At 37.7% G+C, this 19,719-nt stretch overlaps 4 protein-coding genes across 4 annotated transcripts in view; 3 read left to right on the top strand and 1 right to left on the bottom strand.

Annotated features, from left to right (window-relative positions):
• Positions 1 to 19,311, bottom strand: part of LOC108037251 (putative mediator of RNA polymerase II transcription subunit 26) — a 34,801-nt gene extending 15,490 nt beyond the window's left edge. Inside the window, 1 exon segment of the mRNA XM_044456669.1 lies at positions 19,021 to 19,311. The gene's annotated coding sequence lies outside the window, so the exon portion shown is untranslated.
• On the top strand, positions 1,957 to 2,952 carry LOC108037248 (serine protease 1). Its single transcript, XM_017113776.2, has one exon. It carries the CDS (start codon positions 1,980 to 1,982, stop codon positions 2,760 to 2,762), a length of 783 nt encoding a protein of 260 aa, XP_016969265.1. The 5' UTR covers positions 1,957 to 1,979; the 3' UTR covers positions 2,763 to 2,952.
• On the top strand, positions 4,352 to 5,225 carry LOC108037249. Its single transcript, XM_017113777.2, is given in 1 exon segment — positions 4,352 to 5,225. A coding segment is annotated over 1 exon segment (423 nt). The 5' UTR covers positions 4,352 to 4,680; the 3' UTR covers positions 5,104 to 5,225.
• On the top strand, positions 7,006 to 9,353 carry LOC108037250 (ras-related protein Rac2). Its single transcript, XM_017113779.2, has one exon. The coding sequence runs from the start codon at positions 7,703 to 7,705 to the stop codon at positions 8,279 to 8,281; it is 579 nt and encodes a 192-aa protein (XP_016969268.1). The 5' UTR covers positions 7,006 to 7,702; the 3' UTR covers positions 8,282 to 9,353.
• Positions 19,312 to 19,719: the final 408 nt, after the last annotated feature.

The following is a 19,719-nucleotide window of genomic DNA, read 5'->3' as shown; positions in this document are numbered from 1 at the left end:
CAAATGTCAAAGGACACATTTCGTCACCACGCCTGTTGCTATTTACTGCCTACCTCGTATCATCTTGTGCTTTCTTTTTCCATCGGTACATATGTTTATATGGCAGACAACTTTTCATTTCAAATTGCTCGGGGCGAATGGGGTGGTGTTGATGGCACTCCTAATAGCGCACCACAAAAAATGAATAGACGTCGTGGCCCATTGAAAGCCGAAAAGTCAACAAAAAGGGGCTCACACCCACCGATCCGGGCCAGATAGAGCGACAAATAACCCCAATTGAAAGGGGGAAGGAAGGCCGAAATGGAGGAGGACTGATGATGATGCCATGTCTGTATTGACAAGCCAGCAAACAACTTTATTCATAAGCAGTCAAACAGGACGAAGGCGGTCCAGGACATGGCAGACCAAGCCAGCAAGGACCCGCAGACGTGACCCCGAACAGAATCCGATCCGTGGAGCATAGATTGCATACATATGCATGCACTGTTAAAATAAAATCCTTATTAATATATACTAACGAAACTAGAATAATCTAGTTTAATTTTTAAATTTTTAATATTTAACTTATATTTTACTAGAAATTGTATCAAGAAATATGTTATATACCTTAAAATTTAATTGCAAATAAATGCACAACATTTTTTAAAAATGTACAATATTTTCTACTAATTTTTGAGCAGAAGCATAGACTTTAAAAAGATATCCTGAAAAGTCTAGTTTTTAAAGTCCGAGTATCTTTTCTCTCTTTATTTTATTTCCGAGGTAACGATTTGTAACCGAAAACTCAAATTTTGTATTCCCTCAAATGGAGGATTAAATATAAATGTATAGTTAAGAGCTTGTTATTTTTTTGAGTGCATCAGCGTGTGCCCAGAGATGACTTCACGTCTACTGGCGATAACTCTGCGGAGTTTATGGAACTCGGACCAGACCAGACCGTTGTATGAAATTCATACTTTGTACATGCTGTAGAGTTTAAAATTCCAAATAGAACTCCAAATTGTTGATAAGCGGAGAACGTGTCACCACCCGATCATTGTTGCTTTGTGTTTGCTGTTAATTTATTGTAATGCATAAAGCGATTTGTAAGAGAGTGAGTGAAAAAAAGAAACAAATATTTAAATGTATTTACAGGCGTATTAAGTGCCAACTATTTGCATAAATAACAAGAAATTAATAACAAACACACGGCGCCATGGCAGCAGCCGCACAAAAGTTAATAATTGCTCCATGTCAACAGGCCGTGGAAATGGGTGGAAAATGCTACTGACATGTGGACCACATACACATAAATGAAAAATATGCCAGGAGGTGGCGAAAAAAGAAAACATGGGGCTTCGAAGCTGGAATACCATTTTATCACTTGACAGTAAATGCGTTTTATTGCGCTGCTCATTAAATAAATTAAATTTACAAACGAATATTGTGAAATGGGAAAATCGGAAAAGTATTTAAACAATTAAAACGCCAAGGAATTCGTACTTTAATTTCGAGCCACCAACTCTGCGGGTATTCACATGTTGATCAGTGCAAAATACAATTTTAATAGCTGGCAGATATTATGAACTTTATTAAATCTTTAATTAAACGTTAAATCTTAAATCGTATATATTTGTATAGGTAAAAACACAAACCTAAAAAAATCGAAACAAAAAAAATGATTTTTAATTAATTTAAAAATCTATTTAAGAAACACAAAAAATGATTAATGACTAAGAAAACTTTGAATAAAATGATACTTATAGAAATTTGTATTCAATAGGACAGCAACTGAGATTAGCAACTAAAAAATTTTAAAAATGTAAAATTAGAATAGGTATTAACCATTAAATTCCGTGAAACATTATTGATTACCCGTGATAGCCAGAAACAATTGGTTTGTTACGGCCTAGTTATTTTTAAGAGCTTTTAAAAATGATGAATATATTTTACTAGTTTGTATTTAAAGTCTATCGGTAAGGGATTGCTATTGCTTAGCAATGAAGCTCATCTTTGTATTGCTACTTACATCATCACTAATTTTGGCCAGTGAGGACAAAAAAACAAAGATCCAGCCTAGGATCTACGGCGGCTATCGAGCCAAACCATATACAGTCCTTTACATAGTTGGAATCGTCCTGGCAGAAAGTTTTACGTCCTCACTTGAATTTGGAGCCGGTACAGTGATTTCAAACCAATGGGTCCTCACAGTCGGGACACTTCTCAAATATAGGTTTCTTGAACTCCACCTCGGCTCACGAAGAGCGTGGTGGGGCTATAAAATTGCAAGGATATACAAGGAAAACTACTACATCCACCCAAATAAATTACACGACGTTGGATTGATTAAATGTCCGTATATGAAGTTCAGCGATCGATTACACCGGGCACGGATTCCGCCTATTCCGGTAAGAGATGACCGCTACGTGGGAAATTTAACATTGATCTGCGGCTGGGGAAAAAGAGATAGGCAATCGAAACTGGAAAAGTGGCTGCAGTGCATTCATGTGGTGATCATGTCCAACGAAGAGTGCGCAAAGATTTATCCCCAGTTGCGTACATGGAATGTCTGCACCTCCGGAGAGGGCGAGAAAGGTATATGCGAAGGTGACATCGGCGGACCCGTGGTCACAATCAGCGACAGGCCCATCTTAGTGGGAATTATACATATTTTGTCTGGCTGTAAGGGTTCGTGGCCATCGATACACATACGTACCAGTGATCACCTTAATTGGATAAGGTCCAAGTCCAATGTATATTTTGATAGTTTCTTTGGCAGATGATCACGACAAAAAGGATAGTTATACTTGCAGCATCTGATAAATTGATTATTTACACCAATTTTGTTTGTGTCCAATTAAATCATGAAAGAAAACACATATAATTTGCTATGTTTAAATAATGTCCATTTTACTGGGATTTTAAAAATGAAAATGTACATTAGATTTTGGTGTGTAATAAATGTATTTTTAAAACAAAAAATGTTTCCAAAGCTTCCGTAAAAATTATTTGCACAGCACGTAGTGTATGTTAAAATATATTTCATGATTACGGGCAACAGTACGTTTACTAAATAAGGTTTAATTTGCTGCGACTTTAAAAACAAAATTTTTCTTTATTTTAAGTTTTAGGTAAAGCAAAATGACTTCAAAGTTTCCGTCCCACACACATGTATTTGAACACAATTTTTTTTTTTTTTTAGTCAATGCGAAATGATTTAAAAGATTCCTTTAAAATTACTCTTACGCCACCTAATTTCAAGTAAAATATTTGAATATATTTGCAATTTTGACATATATATGTTAAATATGAAAGAGTCTTGCTATAAATATTTATATTTGAGATAAGCTCAACACTCCACTCAAAGCCCGCCTGAAAGACTGCTACACTCTTTAAACTGGCAATACTCTAATATATTTTGATAATTTGTTTCGTTTGTAATGTTATAATTTAATGCGATTTGGGTTTATTATATATAGCCGCTTCTCGCACGACCGTTAAAGTGTTAAATTTATTGTTATTGTAGCCTCTGTTTGCAGTCGCAGTTTCAGTATTTGTTTTATTCCGCTCTTTTCGGTTCAGGCTGCGGTTCTTTAGCGCGCATTCATTCATTATCGCCAGTCCCTATAATACATTCGCGTTCGCATATATGTAGATATATATGCATGTTTATATCTGGTGTGTGGTCCGTCTGGTGTGGCAATAAAAATGGCTTGAATATTTTTCAGTTTGTTATGCATTTTCCTGCCACTTGGGCAGCAACAACAATTATGAATAACTCGCTGCATAACGGCCTGCAAGCTGTTCCTATGGAATTTCTGGATCGATTACTGGAGGGAGGGTTTACGCTGTACAGGATATATATATACATATATCACTTCGCCAATTACGTGGCAAAGGGAACTGAACGGGGAAGTCCTGCCAGTTCCGACGACAGTAATCAAATAATTGTTGCACTCGCTGTCATTCGTATCGCTCTTTGGCTTTAATTATTTGCACAGTTTTCCACTCTGTAATGGACACGTCGTAATAAGGATATGCGAATAATGGCCTGAATATGCCAACGATTACCCGATTAATGCAAAGCGGCTTATTGTTTTATTTGAACAGAACACCGTTATGTTTTTACTCTTACTTTTGAAAATGATCGTGTTTTTTTTATAACTTCATTAGAATAAAAATAAACTAGTACGATTCAAAGTAAAAGTAATTTTAGTTTTTTTTTTAACCCCTGCTGTTATTTTATATATATGTATACACGATTTCAAAGTACATTTTCCAGATCTAAGTAGACGGAAATTTGTTCCCGAGCTGTGTCAGAAAGGCTTGTATATCACATTACTCAGTTCTTTTAGTTATTCTGATATGAAAACACTGGTTGAGACCTTGACTTAAAAGTGATAATATACAAACCGGGCCATACCAAAAACAGTATACGTTTTCTTTTTTACAAAATTTTAATTATGGCGTATTGTGTAATTTTTAGTATTTTATAGAAATAAGAACACAAATCACCGTTCTTTTAATTACAATACACAAATAATAATAGAGAATCTTTGGCAAAACATATCTATAATTTATCAAGAAGTTTTTAAAAAATTTACGATTCGTAAAACTAGCAGTAGATTATTTCGGTCTAAATTCTTAACGATCGGTAGTGGGAGTTTTCGTTCCAAATTCTGTTCTATTCCTGGCTTTGTCATGGTCAATAAATTTGGCACTGGTTCCAAATCGCCAGTGTTCATCAGCCACTGTGCCCCGTACAACTTTCTGAGGGAGTACCGCCTAGGATGCGATGATACCGAAATACCTGCGATGACCTTAATTAGTGAGGCCGCTAACGCTTGGCAGGCACTGGATTCCCAAGAGAAGTCCTTGTTCGAGGAGGCCGCCTATTTGCCGGCCCGATTTGGCCACTCTAGCTATTCGGCAATCATTTTAAACAATGATGTGCTAGCAGCTCAACAAACCATTGTGCGTCGGATGCCCAGATCTCGCAGTCTCAAGAAGACTTCTTAAAAGTCAAAGGAAATCCGTAGCGGTAATGCCAAATCGCACTGGAAAAAACGGTAGCAGAAAATGGGTGCAGCCAGCAAGATGCGATGTCCAGTCTTCGGAAGCTAAGGGTGTAGGGCAAGCGCCTTTAATCCGAAAGCCACTGGAGGATTTCCGCAGAAAATGAAGTAGATGACCCCTTAGACGATGATAATGTACAGGAATGGAAAATATAGGTACACTACATGAAATGGTTTGTTTTATTGGGGGTTTTTGCACTAGGATTTTGATTACAAATGTTTTGTAGTTTATTCACAACGAATGGTTTTATTAAAGCTTTAAATTTTTCATTCAATAGCCCCTCCCGATTACATAAAAAAAAAATTTATTTGTTGCTTATCGCATTTCAACTCAATTTAACTCGATGGACAAAAACCGATTGTTTACTAAAAATAAATAAATAAATATTGACTAATTTGATAATTAATATAAAAATTCTGTTATTCTTGTGGTGCCCCCACTTTGTAAAACCTGATCCACAGATAACCTTGCGCCTCCCACCCACTTGAAATCGAATACAAAATTGAATGATTCATCCACACACAAGCAGAAAGAAACATTTATTCCATTTGAACGGACTTCATTGGCTTTTTAATTGTTGAGAATTTTTTACAATAAATTCCATTAAAAACTTTTTGAAAATGTATATTATTGAAATTCATATTCATGGCGGTTATTTGGATTGCTGAAGAGCAAATTTTGTGGCGCCTATTTAATTATCCAATTACAGCAGCAACATCGGCAGTGCGAGAAATTAAGTTAAATGCGGAAATATTTGCCGGCGGCGCTTTAAACATTTCGATGCGAAAATCCATGCAAAAAAGGGCGTGGCAAAGGGGAGTGTTGGGGGCGGTATAGGCGGAAGCCAAAACACAAATATGAAATTTTTCGGCTATCGTTTTTGGTTGAATGCGGATGCGGCGGATTCGGTTTGGGCTCTGTTTTTGGTTTTCGGTTTTTACTGTCGATATTTTACGCTGTTTGCCGTTGTTATTTGTTTGTTATTCCTTCGGTTTTGGTTTTTGCCAGCACACGCATTTTTGTGGTCCATTAAAATAGTCAACGGTAGCAAATATCGTTTAAATACCCCCGTTAGTGATGGAAGTGTCAACCAAGTAATAAAAAAAGGTGTGACGAAAATTATTATAAATAAATAATTTACCACTGAAATGATTTTCATTCTTTGTTACGATCAAACTTTTAAAAGCTGAAGCTTTTTTCTAACATTTTTCGAGATTTTTACTTTACTACTATTTTTACGCAACCAATGATTTTGGGTTGGTTAAGTTGGTTTTGTTGGTTAAAGCGATCACGGTGCGCATCGTCACTACGAGTACTGGCGTCCTCAGTGAAACAATGAAACATTTTAACTTATTGGTAAAACAAAGAGCTAACATAATTGCTTTTATCAATTAATTATTATATACCGCAATAGCAGGTAACCACTCAACGATTAAATACACGAAGAATTTATTGTACCCAGATAAGGAAAGTAAGTACCTAGTTAGGTACTGCCCATCTCTGACAGTGGTGCCAATAGTCGTGTGGAAATTGGTTCAAAACAACAAGTGAAGGCAGGGAAATTCGTGGAAAATCGCCGAACAAATATAGAAAACTCTACAAAAAAGACCAAAGCAAGGTCAAGTGAAGAGAGCGCCCCCTCCCCTCCCACTCGTCCTCTCTCCCTTTCTCTCTCTGTAATCACAGTGCTCTTTATGGATTGCCACGACTAACGTCACCGCAATGACTCATTTCGGGCCGTGACTAATTTATTGGGAGGCCACTGTGCTCTCTCTCTCGATCATTGTGTGGGAGAGAGTGTGCGCAAGGTATTTAACTTAGGGGGATGTCGCATGCGATCGAGCGAGATAGACATAGTGCTAGTGGCTCTCAAAACAAGTTGAGAGAAAACTACTATAAAAACAAGTACAACAACAACAACCCGTTGGATAGCTAGGAGAGGCAGAAATTTTCTTCAATCGCCGCGAAGATTTCACAGCGTTTGGGCGTGTTTTTTTCCGTATCAGCTCAGCGATTCCACATATGCGGGCTTAATTAATTCATAAATATATAAACACAACCGACAAACAGGAAGAACGACGTCACAGTTCTGCATTCAATCAAGAAAATTGATTGAAAAACTCTCGCGAAAACCTAAACTCCAATTTAAATTCGCACATCTCTCTTTGTACCTGTGTCTCTGTTTGTGTGGGCAGCATGTGTATTTGTGCGTGAGCAAATTATTGTATAATAGCCAAAAAAAATAATAAAATAAAAAACGCCAACGCGAGAACAAAAAACTTACAAATCAAAAAACCTTGCTAAGAAACGGAATTAGCAAAAAAAAACGAAAACAATTTAATGACTAAAATTTTTGTTTAACTGCGCTGAACTTAGTAATTACTTCTCAACAGCAGATCAAATCAACAAAAGCAACAACACTTTAAGAGCTGCCAAATATTAAATAAAAAAAAGTAAAATACATTCAAAAACTGGTTGACCTACTAAATTTAATGATTACCAGTCATCAAAACAAAGAAACTGCATAAAAACCATAAAACAAAACCAGTCGAACTACTGGAAAACGACTGAATCCGCTGATCTACTAAAAACCCTCTGCATAAATCAACCTCTTGAGCTTCTGATTTCATCGATTACCCACTACAAAATGCAGGCCATCAAGTGTGTGGTTGTGGGCGACGGAGCGGTGGGTAAGACCTGCCTGCTGATCAGCTATACGACCAACGCCTTTCCCGGCGAATATATACCCACCGTGTTCGACAACTACTCGGCCAATGTGATGGTGGATGCCAAGCCCATCAATCTGGGACTCTGGGATACTGCGGGTCAGGAGGACTACGATCGCTTGAGGCCTTTGTCCTACCCCCAGACGGATGTCTTTCTCATCTGTTTCTCACTGGTGAATCCGGCCTCCTTTGAGAACGTGCGGGCCAAATGGTTCCCGGAGGTGCGTCATCACTGTCCGAGTGTTCCCATTATCCTCGTGGGAACCAAGTTGGATCTTCGCGACGATAAGCAGACGATCGAGAAGCTGAAGGACAAGAAGCTGACACCCATTACCTATCCTCAAGGATTGGCGATGGCCAAGGAGATAGCCGCGGTGAAATATCTGGAGTGTTCGGCCTTAACCCAAAAGGGTTTGAAAACCGTCTTCGATGAGGCTATACGATCGGTGCTATGTCCCGTGGTTCGAGGTCCAAAGCGACACAAGTGCCTCCTGCTCTAAAGTGTTTGAACCACCAAAAAACAACACAGAGAGGAACTTCAAAAACTGGAGAACAAAGCGCAAATTCTGTGCAAAATTTTCATATTCATTCGCTTTGTTGGGTTTACAGTTACATGGTGTGAGTGTGAGGGTGTATCAGTGTGAGTGAGATGGCATGAGCGTGTGAATGAGTGAGCGTATTTTTGTTTTTATTGTCAGTTTTATGTGGGGGAGCAGCAGCCAGAAATAGGGTGGGGGGTCTCTGGGGGGCAGATCACGCATAAGCAGATATACACATAAACATATAAGTAGGCGTACACGGGAAAAAATGGAAGAAAATCTTAAACTCAAAATATAAAATGAACAAATTATATTGGAAGATTTCAAATCATTTTTTAGTTATAATTGTAAATTAAAACCTATTAAAAATTTACAAAATATTTAAATGGGTTAGAAAATGATTTTTAAAATATTGTTTGATTGATTCGATATAACAATTTAAGTTCACAATATGATAAACAATGGTTTTTCTACATAACTTAATGAGAACCGGCACATTTTATTGTTTCTTCCTGTGTTTGCGCATAGGTCTAATGCAAAAATGACTTGCTCAGCGAAATGTATGACAAATAAAATTAATTGTAAATAAATCTAGACGATTTAAAGTCTTCAGCGCCCAAACACAGTCGCTATAACCAGTACCAGATAGCTCTTATCTGGACGGGGGAGTAAAGCCCAGGCAAGGCCCCGCCTATGACCAATATCTGAACAATCGAACGGGGAATCGGGGAATGTGGCAAGCCGACAAAAAAACTTTCATTTATATAGTATTTAGTGCTACGTGTGAATGTGCGTCTGATCAATGGTCTTCCCACTCAATGCATTTGCCTGGACTTGATTTAATGTATACTAAATGCACAATTAGCCTCTACTTTGATGTTAATTTATATACTGATATTTATGTTAAATAAATGCATACACTTTGCCAAAATGTTTTTACAAAAGAGAAAAAAATATATTTATATTAACACATAATTTACCAATAAAGAGTGTAACATTAATCAACCAAAATAAACGCTTGTAAAAAACTAAATACAACGATGTCAAGTGAATTATGTTCGCACCATAGTGCTTTAGAGATTTATGGGGCCAATGAAACAAAAATGTCGATGCTGAATGGTTCCTAATGGGATGGGATTTAACCCCTGAACTGATGCATACTTTTCGGCGACTGAGGCAAATTCGACACGCATCACAACTTTAATCTTATCTGCCGCCACATTTGTCACAAAATTTAGATAATTATTTCCGATTGTCGGACCCGGCCGGAAGTTGGGATTCCCGGTCCGGCTGACTAAGCAATTGGCCAGGTCCCATCATATATACAAGGGGCTTCATTATATTTTTTCATATCTTTATGCTTCGCTTTCGACCAATTCTATCTATACTTCGATTGTCATAATGAGCCAGCTGTTGATTGATTGCCCGGGGAAATGATGAGGGGGTGGTTGGGTGATTTAGGATGGTGTTTGGGTGACTCTGCGGTTGCCGTGTGTCAGTGGCTCGTTAGTGGATGGCCCCACACTGTCGTGCTCAGTGTGAATTTGACAAATAATTACATAAGACAACCTGCTGTGCGAATGGTGCCCACAAACAAGTACCCATCCTCATCCTCCCGCACCCTTCAATGGCCTCTGATGGATGTTTTATCCTCCACCCATCGTTGTTTTTGTCTGAGACGCGACGAATCGCATAATTGACCCACATTTTGAACAAACGCCGCGGCCAGCAATCAAAACAGAGAGCCAAAAAAGATAGAAAGACCTATGAAGTCAATTTAATTAGCAGAAACATTTGGCTAGCATCGAGAACTGCACCTCTAGAACTTGCACTTTTGGCGCTACAATGCGTCGAAGAAGAATCCGCTGAGTGAAGAAGCGTTGACAGGCGTGGAATGTGCGGCATGTTCAGTTACAATTACCCCAGTACATTGTATGGAGGGACTTTGAATCGGAATAATACAGTTCACAAATAATTTAGATATAATGCCATCATTTGTTCTAAAAATAAAGAGTCTTCCGGTGTGTAATGCATGCAAAAATTTTTATAATTTGCCCAAAATTTATCCTATATTATGACTATTAATTTTAATTATCATTTTTTCAAACAAGAAATTATAAATATTTTTAAGAAGAGTTTGCTTTCGTGATTCATGCTTTGTTTTGCGCAACGATAATTTAAACAAAACCTATAGCAAATGCTTCTTAAAAAATTAATCCAAATAGGAATAATTAATTTTCCATAGAACATGTAAACTTTAAAGATTCAAAGGAATCGCTTATTTTCGAACGCGGAAAATATTTTCCACTGATAAACAAAAGCTTTTGAAAGATCTCACATATAATTGCGATATAATAAAGTCAGTCCGAAATTCTGTTGAATTCCCTTTAATTTCAAATCCCCAACCACAACTAGAGTTTTCGGATGTGTGCGGGATTATCCCCTGATTATCCTCTCACCAAATCGAAGTGGAAAACTGCAGAATGGCCAATTCCGAAAAGAGGACAACTACTGTGCCATGCAAATCCATTGACAAGTGTCGCATAATCAAGGCCCCATGCCAAATGTAAATGCAAATGGTAAAATGCTAAATTTATGCACTGCATGCGTGAAATTAAAAGGTTCCCCAGCGGACTTACAGCCCTTTTTGGGCCTGATTTTGGATCAGGCCCTCCAATAGAGGCTCATGCAATTTGCCCACTTTCAAGCGGTTAACGATTTTGCTAAATCAATTATACGCACGGCGAACAGCGCGAATTCGAGTATTTTTTGTTTCGTTGGGATTTTCGGCTTAATTAAGAGATTTCCAGGGAAATCGTAGCCGTCGGGAAAGCCGAAAAATTTAATACGAAAATTGCTGAAAGAATTCCTAGCTGGCCACAAATTTCGTACAAAATACCAATAAAATACGCTCCAACGCAAAAATTCCATGCCACATAAGAAGAAGGTAAATTCAGGTGAGGCTGGCGGCGGGCCAGGTAAAAATATTTCACACTTCCGGGATGGCAGGGTGAGGGTGTGGAGGATGCTCCACCTGAACCTCGGATGCCAACAGGATATGACAAGCTCGGCCATGGTCGGCCACCTCCCAGACACCTTTTCACCCGCCAAACCTGCCATCCACTTTCTCAGCAAATTTTCAGCGGCAACTTCCTGCCAGAAAACACATTGCAAATTATAATGCGAGAATACGAGTTCGGACGGAGGATGGGCGGATATGTTGGGTATTCCAAGCTGCCAACTAAAAAATATCATTTGTGCGTTGATGTTGATATTGTTTTTGGCTGTTCAAGGAAAAACAAAGAATCGGTCCATGAGAAATATAGGACAAATCGATTTTACTCAATTGGATGATATAGATGGAAAAATAAACTTCCAAAGTCATAAAAAAATCAATATAAGGACGATTTCGATAATTAATTTCCTATATTTTATTTATCTTTGTTGAGAAATGTATAACATTTATTTTATAATAAAAGGAAGAAGACTACGTTCCAAATATAAATATAATCTAATACCATTTATAAGATAACATAACAAGAAATGCCGTTCATCTAAAATTATTATTGTTATTGAATATTTTATTTTTAATATCCTGTTTTTACTACGTATATTTCTGCCTCAAATAGTTTAAGGGATAGGCAATTTAAATAAAATTTTGTAATAACTGGCTTTATGGAAATGATAACTTAACATTAAGCTGTTGAATATTTAAATGGAACAGCCCTCGGAACTCGCAGTGAACAAACAAAGGCATGAGGACACAATTGATATGGATGGCCAACACACAGGACAGGACATTCGATGCACAGTGGCGAACGGAGCGATGCCAGCTTGTGGCGTAGCCAATATCCGTTGCAAGGATAACGCACTCACACACGCTGGCGTGTGTATCTTCCTTGGACTTGTTATTGATAATCTTTGTCATGGCTCGACGTGAGCATCGACAGCGGATAACAAAAAAGCAAGGAGTCACGGGATAACAGAGTGGCAGGAGAAATCTCCGGGAGGTGCGGGAAAAATAATGCAGTCAACCAAATTCTAAAGTTATAAATTTATAAATTATAATTACAATTATTATTTTCCTTTGAAAAATCTAAAAAGCAAAATTAATTGTTTAAATTGTTTAAACAAAGTAGCAACGTAAGTAAAAACTAATTTTGTTACCATCAAAAAATAAAGGTATCTTATATGTAAAAACCCTTTAAGCTGTATAAAAACCAAGATATGATCTCAATTTTTTTTCTGTGTATAGGAAGGGCCAGGATGGCCGGCCGGCGGAGTAATGAACTGCGGCAGGACCAGACAGGCGACGGGCCTTGTTTGTCCCGCCGATCGATGCAGCTGGAGTCGAGGCGAGTCGAGTCGAGTGTATTAAAAACAAAGTCGCACTGTGTGTCCTGCATCCTTGTACGCTGCCAAAGTCAATGAACAGCGACGGCGACGTGCTACGTGGACCGGCTGCCAGGATATGAAGCGTGTGCGAAAGTTTTCCACAATTAGGATGCCACAACGCCGCTCCTCCCCTTGGCAATAAAAAAGTTTAAAGTTGCGTTCAAATATGCATTCCATAATTCATGAATCCAGCGTGGAGCTTTGATTTTCCAGTCAACGCCGACAGCAACACGTTTCCGCCATTTTGTTAGCTGGCCTGGCAACTTGTTGCATTTTCTGCATTTGAATAGTGGGGGAAAATGTGGGGGAACGGTGGGTGGGAAAGTGGAAGGGAAATGTTGACATCCCGAACACGTTGAAATTTCCGCCAGACAACGGACGATGCCAGAAGCTGAAAACTTTGCCAGTCTGACATTCAAATCGCCCGAATGTGTGTGCGAGATTGCAGGTGTGCATTCTGTATTTGAGTGTGATTCTATGTGAGGCTTTTCATTTTCAATTAAATACAATTACATGTCCAACTGTCAGCTTTCAGTTAATAATGAACTAAAAAAACATACATAGGCCAAAATCTCGCAATGGGTGCCACTTAGAAGCGCCCCAGGTAGTACTCAAAAGCATCCGAATTTTTCGCCTCACTCTATTTTTGACCACCTAACACAATTCAAAGATTTCCCCCATTCCCTTGCCTATTTCTATTTAGCCTTTTAAAAATATATAAACAAATACACAGCGTCACGGCTTGCGTTGTATTTACATTCGCATAAAATAAATGTTGAGTAAATAGATTCTCTGGGGAATCGAATCAAATGATTTCAAATGAACTTACTTTTTAATATAATTTCCTCACTATAAATGTATCTAGAGCAGACAAAAATTATTCACCCTCGGCGCAGATTGACATTAATTGTTTAAATTGAAGCGGATACGTCTGGCTGGCCATCCAAATTCTTATAAATTTTATTCAGGCACTTCGGAATTTTATCGAAGGATTTACGCATCCCATTTCTGGAATTTAGGAAAATGGCCCGTGAGTTCGGAAATTTTCTTGAAGGGTTTAAGTAATTACAGGAACTATGGAAATTTATTGAAGAGGAAACAAGTAGGCAGAGCAATCGAAGATTTAGTAATGTGTTTTAGTAATTATTAACAATGTAAGAAAAACAAAATGGCTTTTTCAGTCGAAGTGTTAAGATACAGAATCGTCTAAAATTATTATATAATGGTGGATAAGACTAAAATGTTTTTCGTCAAAATATGAAAAATGATTTATTATCTTTATAACTTGCTATAGTTGAGTAGATCATCAAAACTACCTACAGGTTTTTATTTTAGAACACTAAAATTGAACACAAACACAGTTTATTATTATAAAGCTAATGACAATATGTTCTTGAGTATTTCCTCCTCTTTTCTAATTATTATCACTTTCAGACACATTTTAATCTTAAAACAAAGACCCACCCACTCATATATTTGTCACCCCACATCCGCCAAGTGTTTAAATTATTCAAAAATGCTGCGCCCCCAAAAGCTCAAGCATTTGTCGTAAATTTCGGGTTTCCCCGCGTCCGCTTACGTAACTGATGTCTCCAAGGACACTTTATCATGGCTCGCGAGGCTCAAACAATTGTTGCAAATGGAGCTCAGCGGCTAAGTGGTTTTATTTTAAATCTTTCACGTTCAGCACAGAGTCGGAAAAAAATGGGAGCGCTAGCGCGGAAATCTGCAGCCTTATGACAACAAGTTGCTTTCAAAAACTCAACAGTCGCGACAAGTTGTAAGCGGAATAATTTGGTTTTTCTGTTTTTCAGCTCTCTTCATTTCTTCCTTTTTTCAGTAGCTCAATTGTTTGGTAAATGTCAGTCTTCATTTGTCAGCTACATTCCAAGTTGGCTTAAGTGGCTTCGTTGTCGGGCGGAGGATACAGATATAGCAGATTTATGTATATAAAGCGATGTGCATCATGGGATTTGGGTATTGTTAAGGCTAAGCTTTAAAGGTTCATCATTCTACACCACCACTATTGATGGACATTTAAAATTACAATTGATTTCCAGAGAAGCACTTAAATTCGATTATTCCTGGGCGGAGCTTTATCCGAATCCTATAAATATTTAGTATGGCTTTTCAAGGACTAATTCTAATTAATTTATCAATCGATTTGCCGACGAGCCTTGACACGAAATGTCAGGCTCTGGATTTATGGCCCAACATTACGAGCTGCCTTGCTAATTATTTCGCCTTGTTTCGCCTTGGCTTTAGCCCACTCGACGAGTCCCTGTCTTTGTTTCTTGGCAGTGACTCAAGCTGGAATCAATAAAATCCCGTGGCACATGAACCCAAACACGTAAACCGCGCAAACAAAAGCCTGCAAATGTGCATGGCATCAACGAAAAGGCCAAAACAACAAAAGTCAAAACCGAATGAAAGTGAATTTCACGCCATGGGGCTAAAATGATTTTCCGGCAGGAAGGCATCAATCAGATCGGAAAATACTTCGTTTTGCTTACTTATTTATGCCTCCCTGGCGTATGCGTAATATTTCAGCGGTTTATTACAGGCTCACTGAATTCGCAAAGCTGCATAGTTGACCCAACCGCTCTTAATATGAATATTTATTCGTTGGAATTTATTGAATACATTACAAGTTTATTAGATTTGTTCGTTACTGTTTGTTCGAATTAAAATGTTTAATAGCTGAACATATAATGATACATCAGAGTTCACAAGCTAATTAAGTAACCAGCAACTTCTTAATAACTTTTCTTTGTCTCTTTGTTCTTATTCGTTTAAAATAAAATTTTAATCAATTAAAATAACAAATTAAGAGAAAAATGTTTTCAGAGTAAATATATTATTAATTTACTTGTTATATTTTTAAAGTTTAAAAATGTAAATATATATTTTTATATTTTCATCCATTCTAAAAAGTATGTTTCCTTATTTCAAACTGTATTAGAATAATAAACTTGTTTAAATTATAAAAAATTCATGTCTATTTAAATTTGCCTTCTTTAAATCTAAGAATATTATTCAATAAATAAAATTAAAGACAATGGCTTAACAAAGAATTTGCACTATAAACAGTTAAAATGTTTAAAAAGAAATTTAAATGAGGTAATGTTTCATTTGTTTTTTTTTCGTTTAAGATAAATAACCCCAGACATCTGTCCCACAAAGGAATGCTAATCAAGTGGGAAGCCGGAGCAATGAAATTATCGACCGATTTCGGATTTGGTTTCCCGTTCTCGTGTTCGTGCTCCCTAAGCTCCAATTGAACTATTTTACTCTAAAACTCGCTTCCTCGTCGCCGCCAAATGGAGCATGTAAATGCTAACCACTGGAATCCACCACCACCCACTTTAATCCGCTCCCAGGCAGGCGACCTTGTGGCAGTTTGGGGGGCCATCTTGTTTAACTCAAACCGCAATGGGCCATTTGCTATTACATTAACCCACTATGCACAGCTCATAAATTAGAAGGCATCTCAACACCTGCGAATTGCAGTTGCAGATGCACCAGCGCCCCCGGGCAGATGGCTCTAATATGCTCGGAATTTTACCCCTAGACCCCCCAATAAACACTGATTTTCATTTTGACTGCAGAAAACGTTAAATAGTTTTGTGGTTTTTGGCTGTTTAGATGAAAAGTTAATACGACTGTGGCCTTTGATGAGTCAGCTGTCCAAAATTAACAGTTGAATTTTGCTCTGAAAAACCCTGGTGCACTCAAGAAGACTAATTTCTTAAAAATATTCAAAAATATTTAAGTCATTATTTAACTTTTTACTGTACTGTCTTATCGTTAAAAAGTTAATTTTAACTTTTTTATATGTATACAAATTTATTATAGAAAACAGTTATATAAATTTGTTATTAAAATGTTTCTACTTCAAGAGCATACGTTATTTTTTTTGCATAGCCCGAAAATTTCTACGCAGTAGTTTAGAATACTTCAACCTAGGTGACGACGACGAAGTTGTTGAAACTTTTATAATATTATCACAATTCAGGCGGGGTAAGTTCGATGAAATCGAACATAGGTAAAATTACTCGCGTAAATTAGAGGCACATAAATAAACACGATCGAGATGAATAAGTTTCAGGAGATGTGCACATGTGACCTGTGAGGCAATCGAAAGTTGGAGCAATTAAAATGCTATAAAGTTTTTCACACGCCAATCGCCGGAACATAAACTAAGCGTATACTTGAATGAATATCCACCGAAGCTATAAACTATATGGCCAAATATTTGTTTAAGCAATCGTCACCTGCAGATCGCCAAGGACAATGACTTGTTACTATTTGTGTCTATTTATACCCGATTAACATGCAGTATATGTAGGAATGGCAATAAAACTATGACCTACTGTAATGCGTTCGATTGGGAGTAATACGTTTTTAATAAACCGAACAGCAGCAGTCGCAATTATTATGCCAACAGAGAAGGGACTCCACAGGAAACCCCATATCATCGAACTATTCAACGCGGCGTGGCAATAACCGAAAATCTAGTAGCCATAAATGTGGGGATTTCTATCCAAAAACGGACCGTAAAAATGTTCGCCACCTTTTTGCTTTACCACCGTGTGTTTAACAACATGTTAACATGTTGACTATTGCAATGAGCTTTTCGTATGCGGGCGAGCCCGTAAATCAGGCAATCGACTGTGAGCCGCAACCAAACAGTAACCCCGGAAAACCCCAATCCATTTCCCGCAGGAATGGGCCTTTTGCGGTTTGTTTGCCCATAATATCATTTAACTTGCGGTTAAACAAGCGTTTGCATTTGGTTTGATTTTCAAATCCGATTTTGAGGTTTAGTTTGTTCTATTTTAGACCACCTAATCACTGAACTTTCACAGAGTATTATTCTTTTAAGAACTTATTTTTATGCTTTTTTAAGATACACTATTTTTGAAATATATTAAATGCTGAATAATTTAGTTCAACTCTCAAAGTAAAGAAAATAAAATCTCAATTAATATATAGTACATATTTGCTAACAATACACCGTAACAAATATGTTAACCATCTGTCATAATATACAGATCATGTCTGCTGCTTAATAATATATCCAGATCATGTTTTTTGCAGTCAAAATTGAAATGATTTATTTACTTGCCAAAATATTTTATTTATTTTTCGAAAATTTAACTTCTTTCTCATTCAGAAACTATGCTTTCTTTTCAAAAATGTTTTTTAAGCAATATAATTATTTTCACATTGTTCGTAGCTAAATGTAATCCTTTGATATATTTAAATAACATCAAAAATTTAAATGCAGTCTAATATTTTAGTTTCTGTGGAAACCTAATGTATAATATCTACAAATTCCCAAAGGAATGTATTGTTCTCAGCCGATCCCATCCTCTATTTTCTTTCGATTCTGCTCATTTATCTCTTCACTCGGTCGGTCTGTTTAGTTATTATGCTGTTATTTATATTTCTGCTCGAAATTCTCTGTGCCCCCGAATGTTGCACAATTTTCGAAATATTTGTTGTTTGCTTTTTTGTCATCAAACATGTTGCGTGTCTTGCCGCCGTGTGCAATTTAAGCGATGACTGGGCTTAAGGGGGTGCAGAAATGCGGGGAGGGCTGAAAACTTTTGCCACGTAAATGATTTGTTTTGTCAATTATTTTGTTAGCCAACATGCAACTACGGCAAGTTCTCAGCTGATAACATCAAAACAAAGGATCGCCCCAAAGGAATAACTTTTCGGTCTGCGATTTAATTGAGAGGCGTGGCCGGGCAAATTGCATCAAGATAAACAAACAAATCCGAAATCGGCCATAGAGCAAACGGAGTTTATGGGCCCCAGATTGAATGTCTGATATAGTCTAATTTTCCACAGATTTTATTAAGTGCCGGGGATCGCTTCGCATGAGATTGTCTGCGGCATCTGTTTAGACAAGTGAGTCCACTTGCATAAATATTTATCGCACTCGCAGCCAGCTGATTATTTATCGCCAACAGGCCAGCCTGACGCAAGATTAAAAAATAATGAAACACATGTGAACCCGACTCTCTCGATGTTCAAATTAAAATTAATGCACATTTGCTTTCCAAGCGGCTAACAAAAATAATAGAAAATCAGAGTTTTATGGGTGGAGAAGTCGAAAAATCCGTAGCTGAACAGGCAATTGAGTGATGGATGGATTGGCATTGGCCCCACTACCATTCAGAATTTCTGTCTTTTTTTATGCCTCGTCTTAATTAACATGCGCGACATTTTGTTATTTTTTTGTGACATATTTTTAGGGTCTGACGTTAGAGTAATAGATGTTCGGGAGGAATTACCTTGGAGCAACTGGAACTTGAGCACTTAAAAACTCACACTCACTACAGCACTAATAATATCTTTGGTTAATTCATTTGCTAATGATTCGCCTGGCAAGAGAAATAAATTTTCCAATTTATTGCACTAAATTTGTGGCACTAATTGCACTTAGCCGCAATCGCGATAACTCAAAATAACACACGCGGCACTCAGGATTCCAAATAATCAGAAAAGTATTCAAAAACACATAGAGAGATCTCTTGAATTTCTTTTTAGCGGACTGAAAAGCGCATATGACCGTTTCAGCGTGCGGGCCGTTGCCAACTGAATCGGTGGATGGGAATCGGGAAATAAAGCCAGCCCCGAATCGTTAATAAAGGCTCGTGTATCTTTCGGATTTTCCACTCGTTTTGGTTCGCGTATCTGTCGGGTTTTACTTCGTGTGGAAAAGCCGGCAAAACAAAATGTAAATAACAGTGGGTAGGGGGGTTTATTGGGTGGATTGTGGGGGGGTTGGGAAACCGGCTTTTGGTCTCAGTGTTGAGCTTTGCAGATTTTACGCCTTACGACCAAACGTCAGACGAATGGATGCCCCCTGCTTTTGCAATTACCACCCACCCACCACCCAACACCCCCACCCCCCTGTTTGCTTTGCGGCTTTTCGGGGTTGTTAGAGAGTGTGTCTGTGTGTGCGGGCGTTTGTTTGTAGATACTTCGGC

The sequence above is a fragment of the Drosophila rhopaloa genome, unplaced genomic scaffold, assembly GCF_018152115.1.
Source record: "Drosophila rhopaloa isolate 14029-0021.01 unplaced genomic scaffold, ASM1815211v1 contig_150, whole genome shotgun sequence".
Classification (NCBI taxonomy): domain Eukaryota; kingdom Metazoa; phylum Arthropoda; class Insecta; order Diptera; family Drosophilidae; genus Drosophila; species Drosophila rhopaloa.
This window is presented reverse-complemented; position numbering and strand designations above follow the sequence as displayed.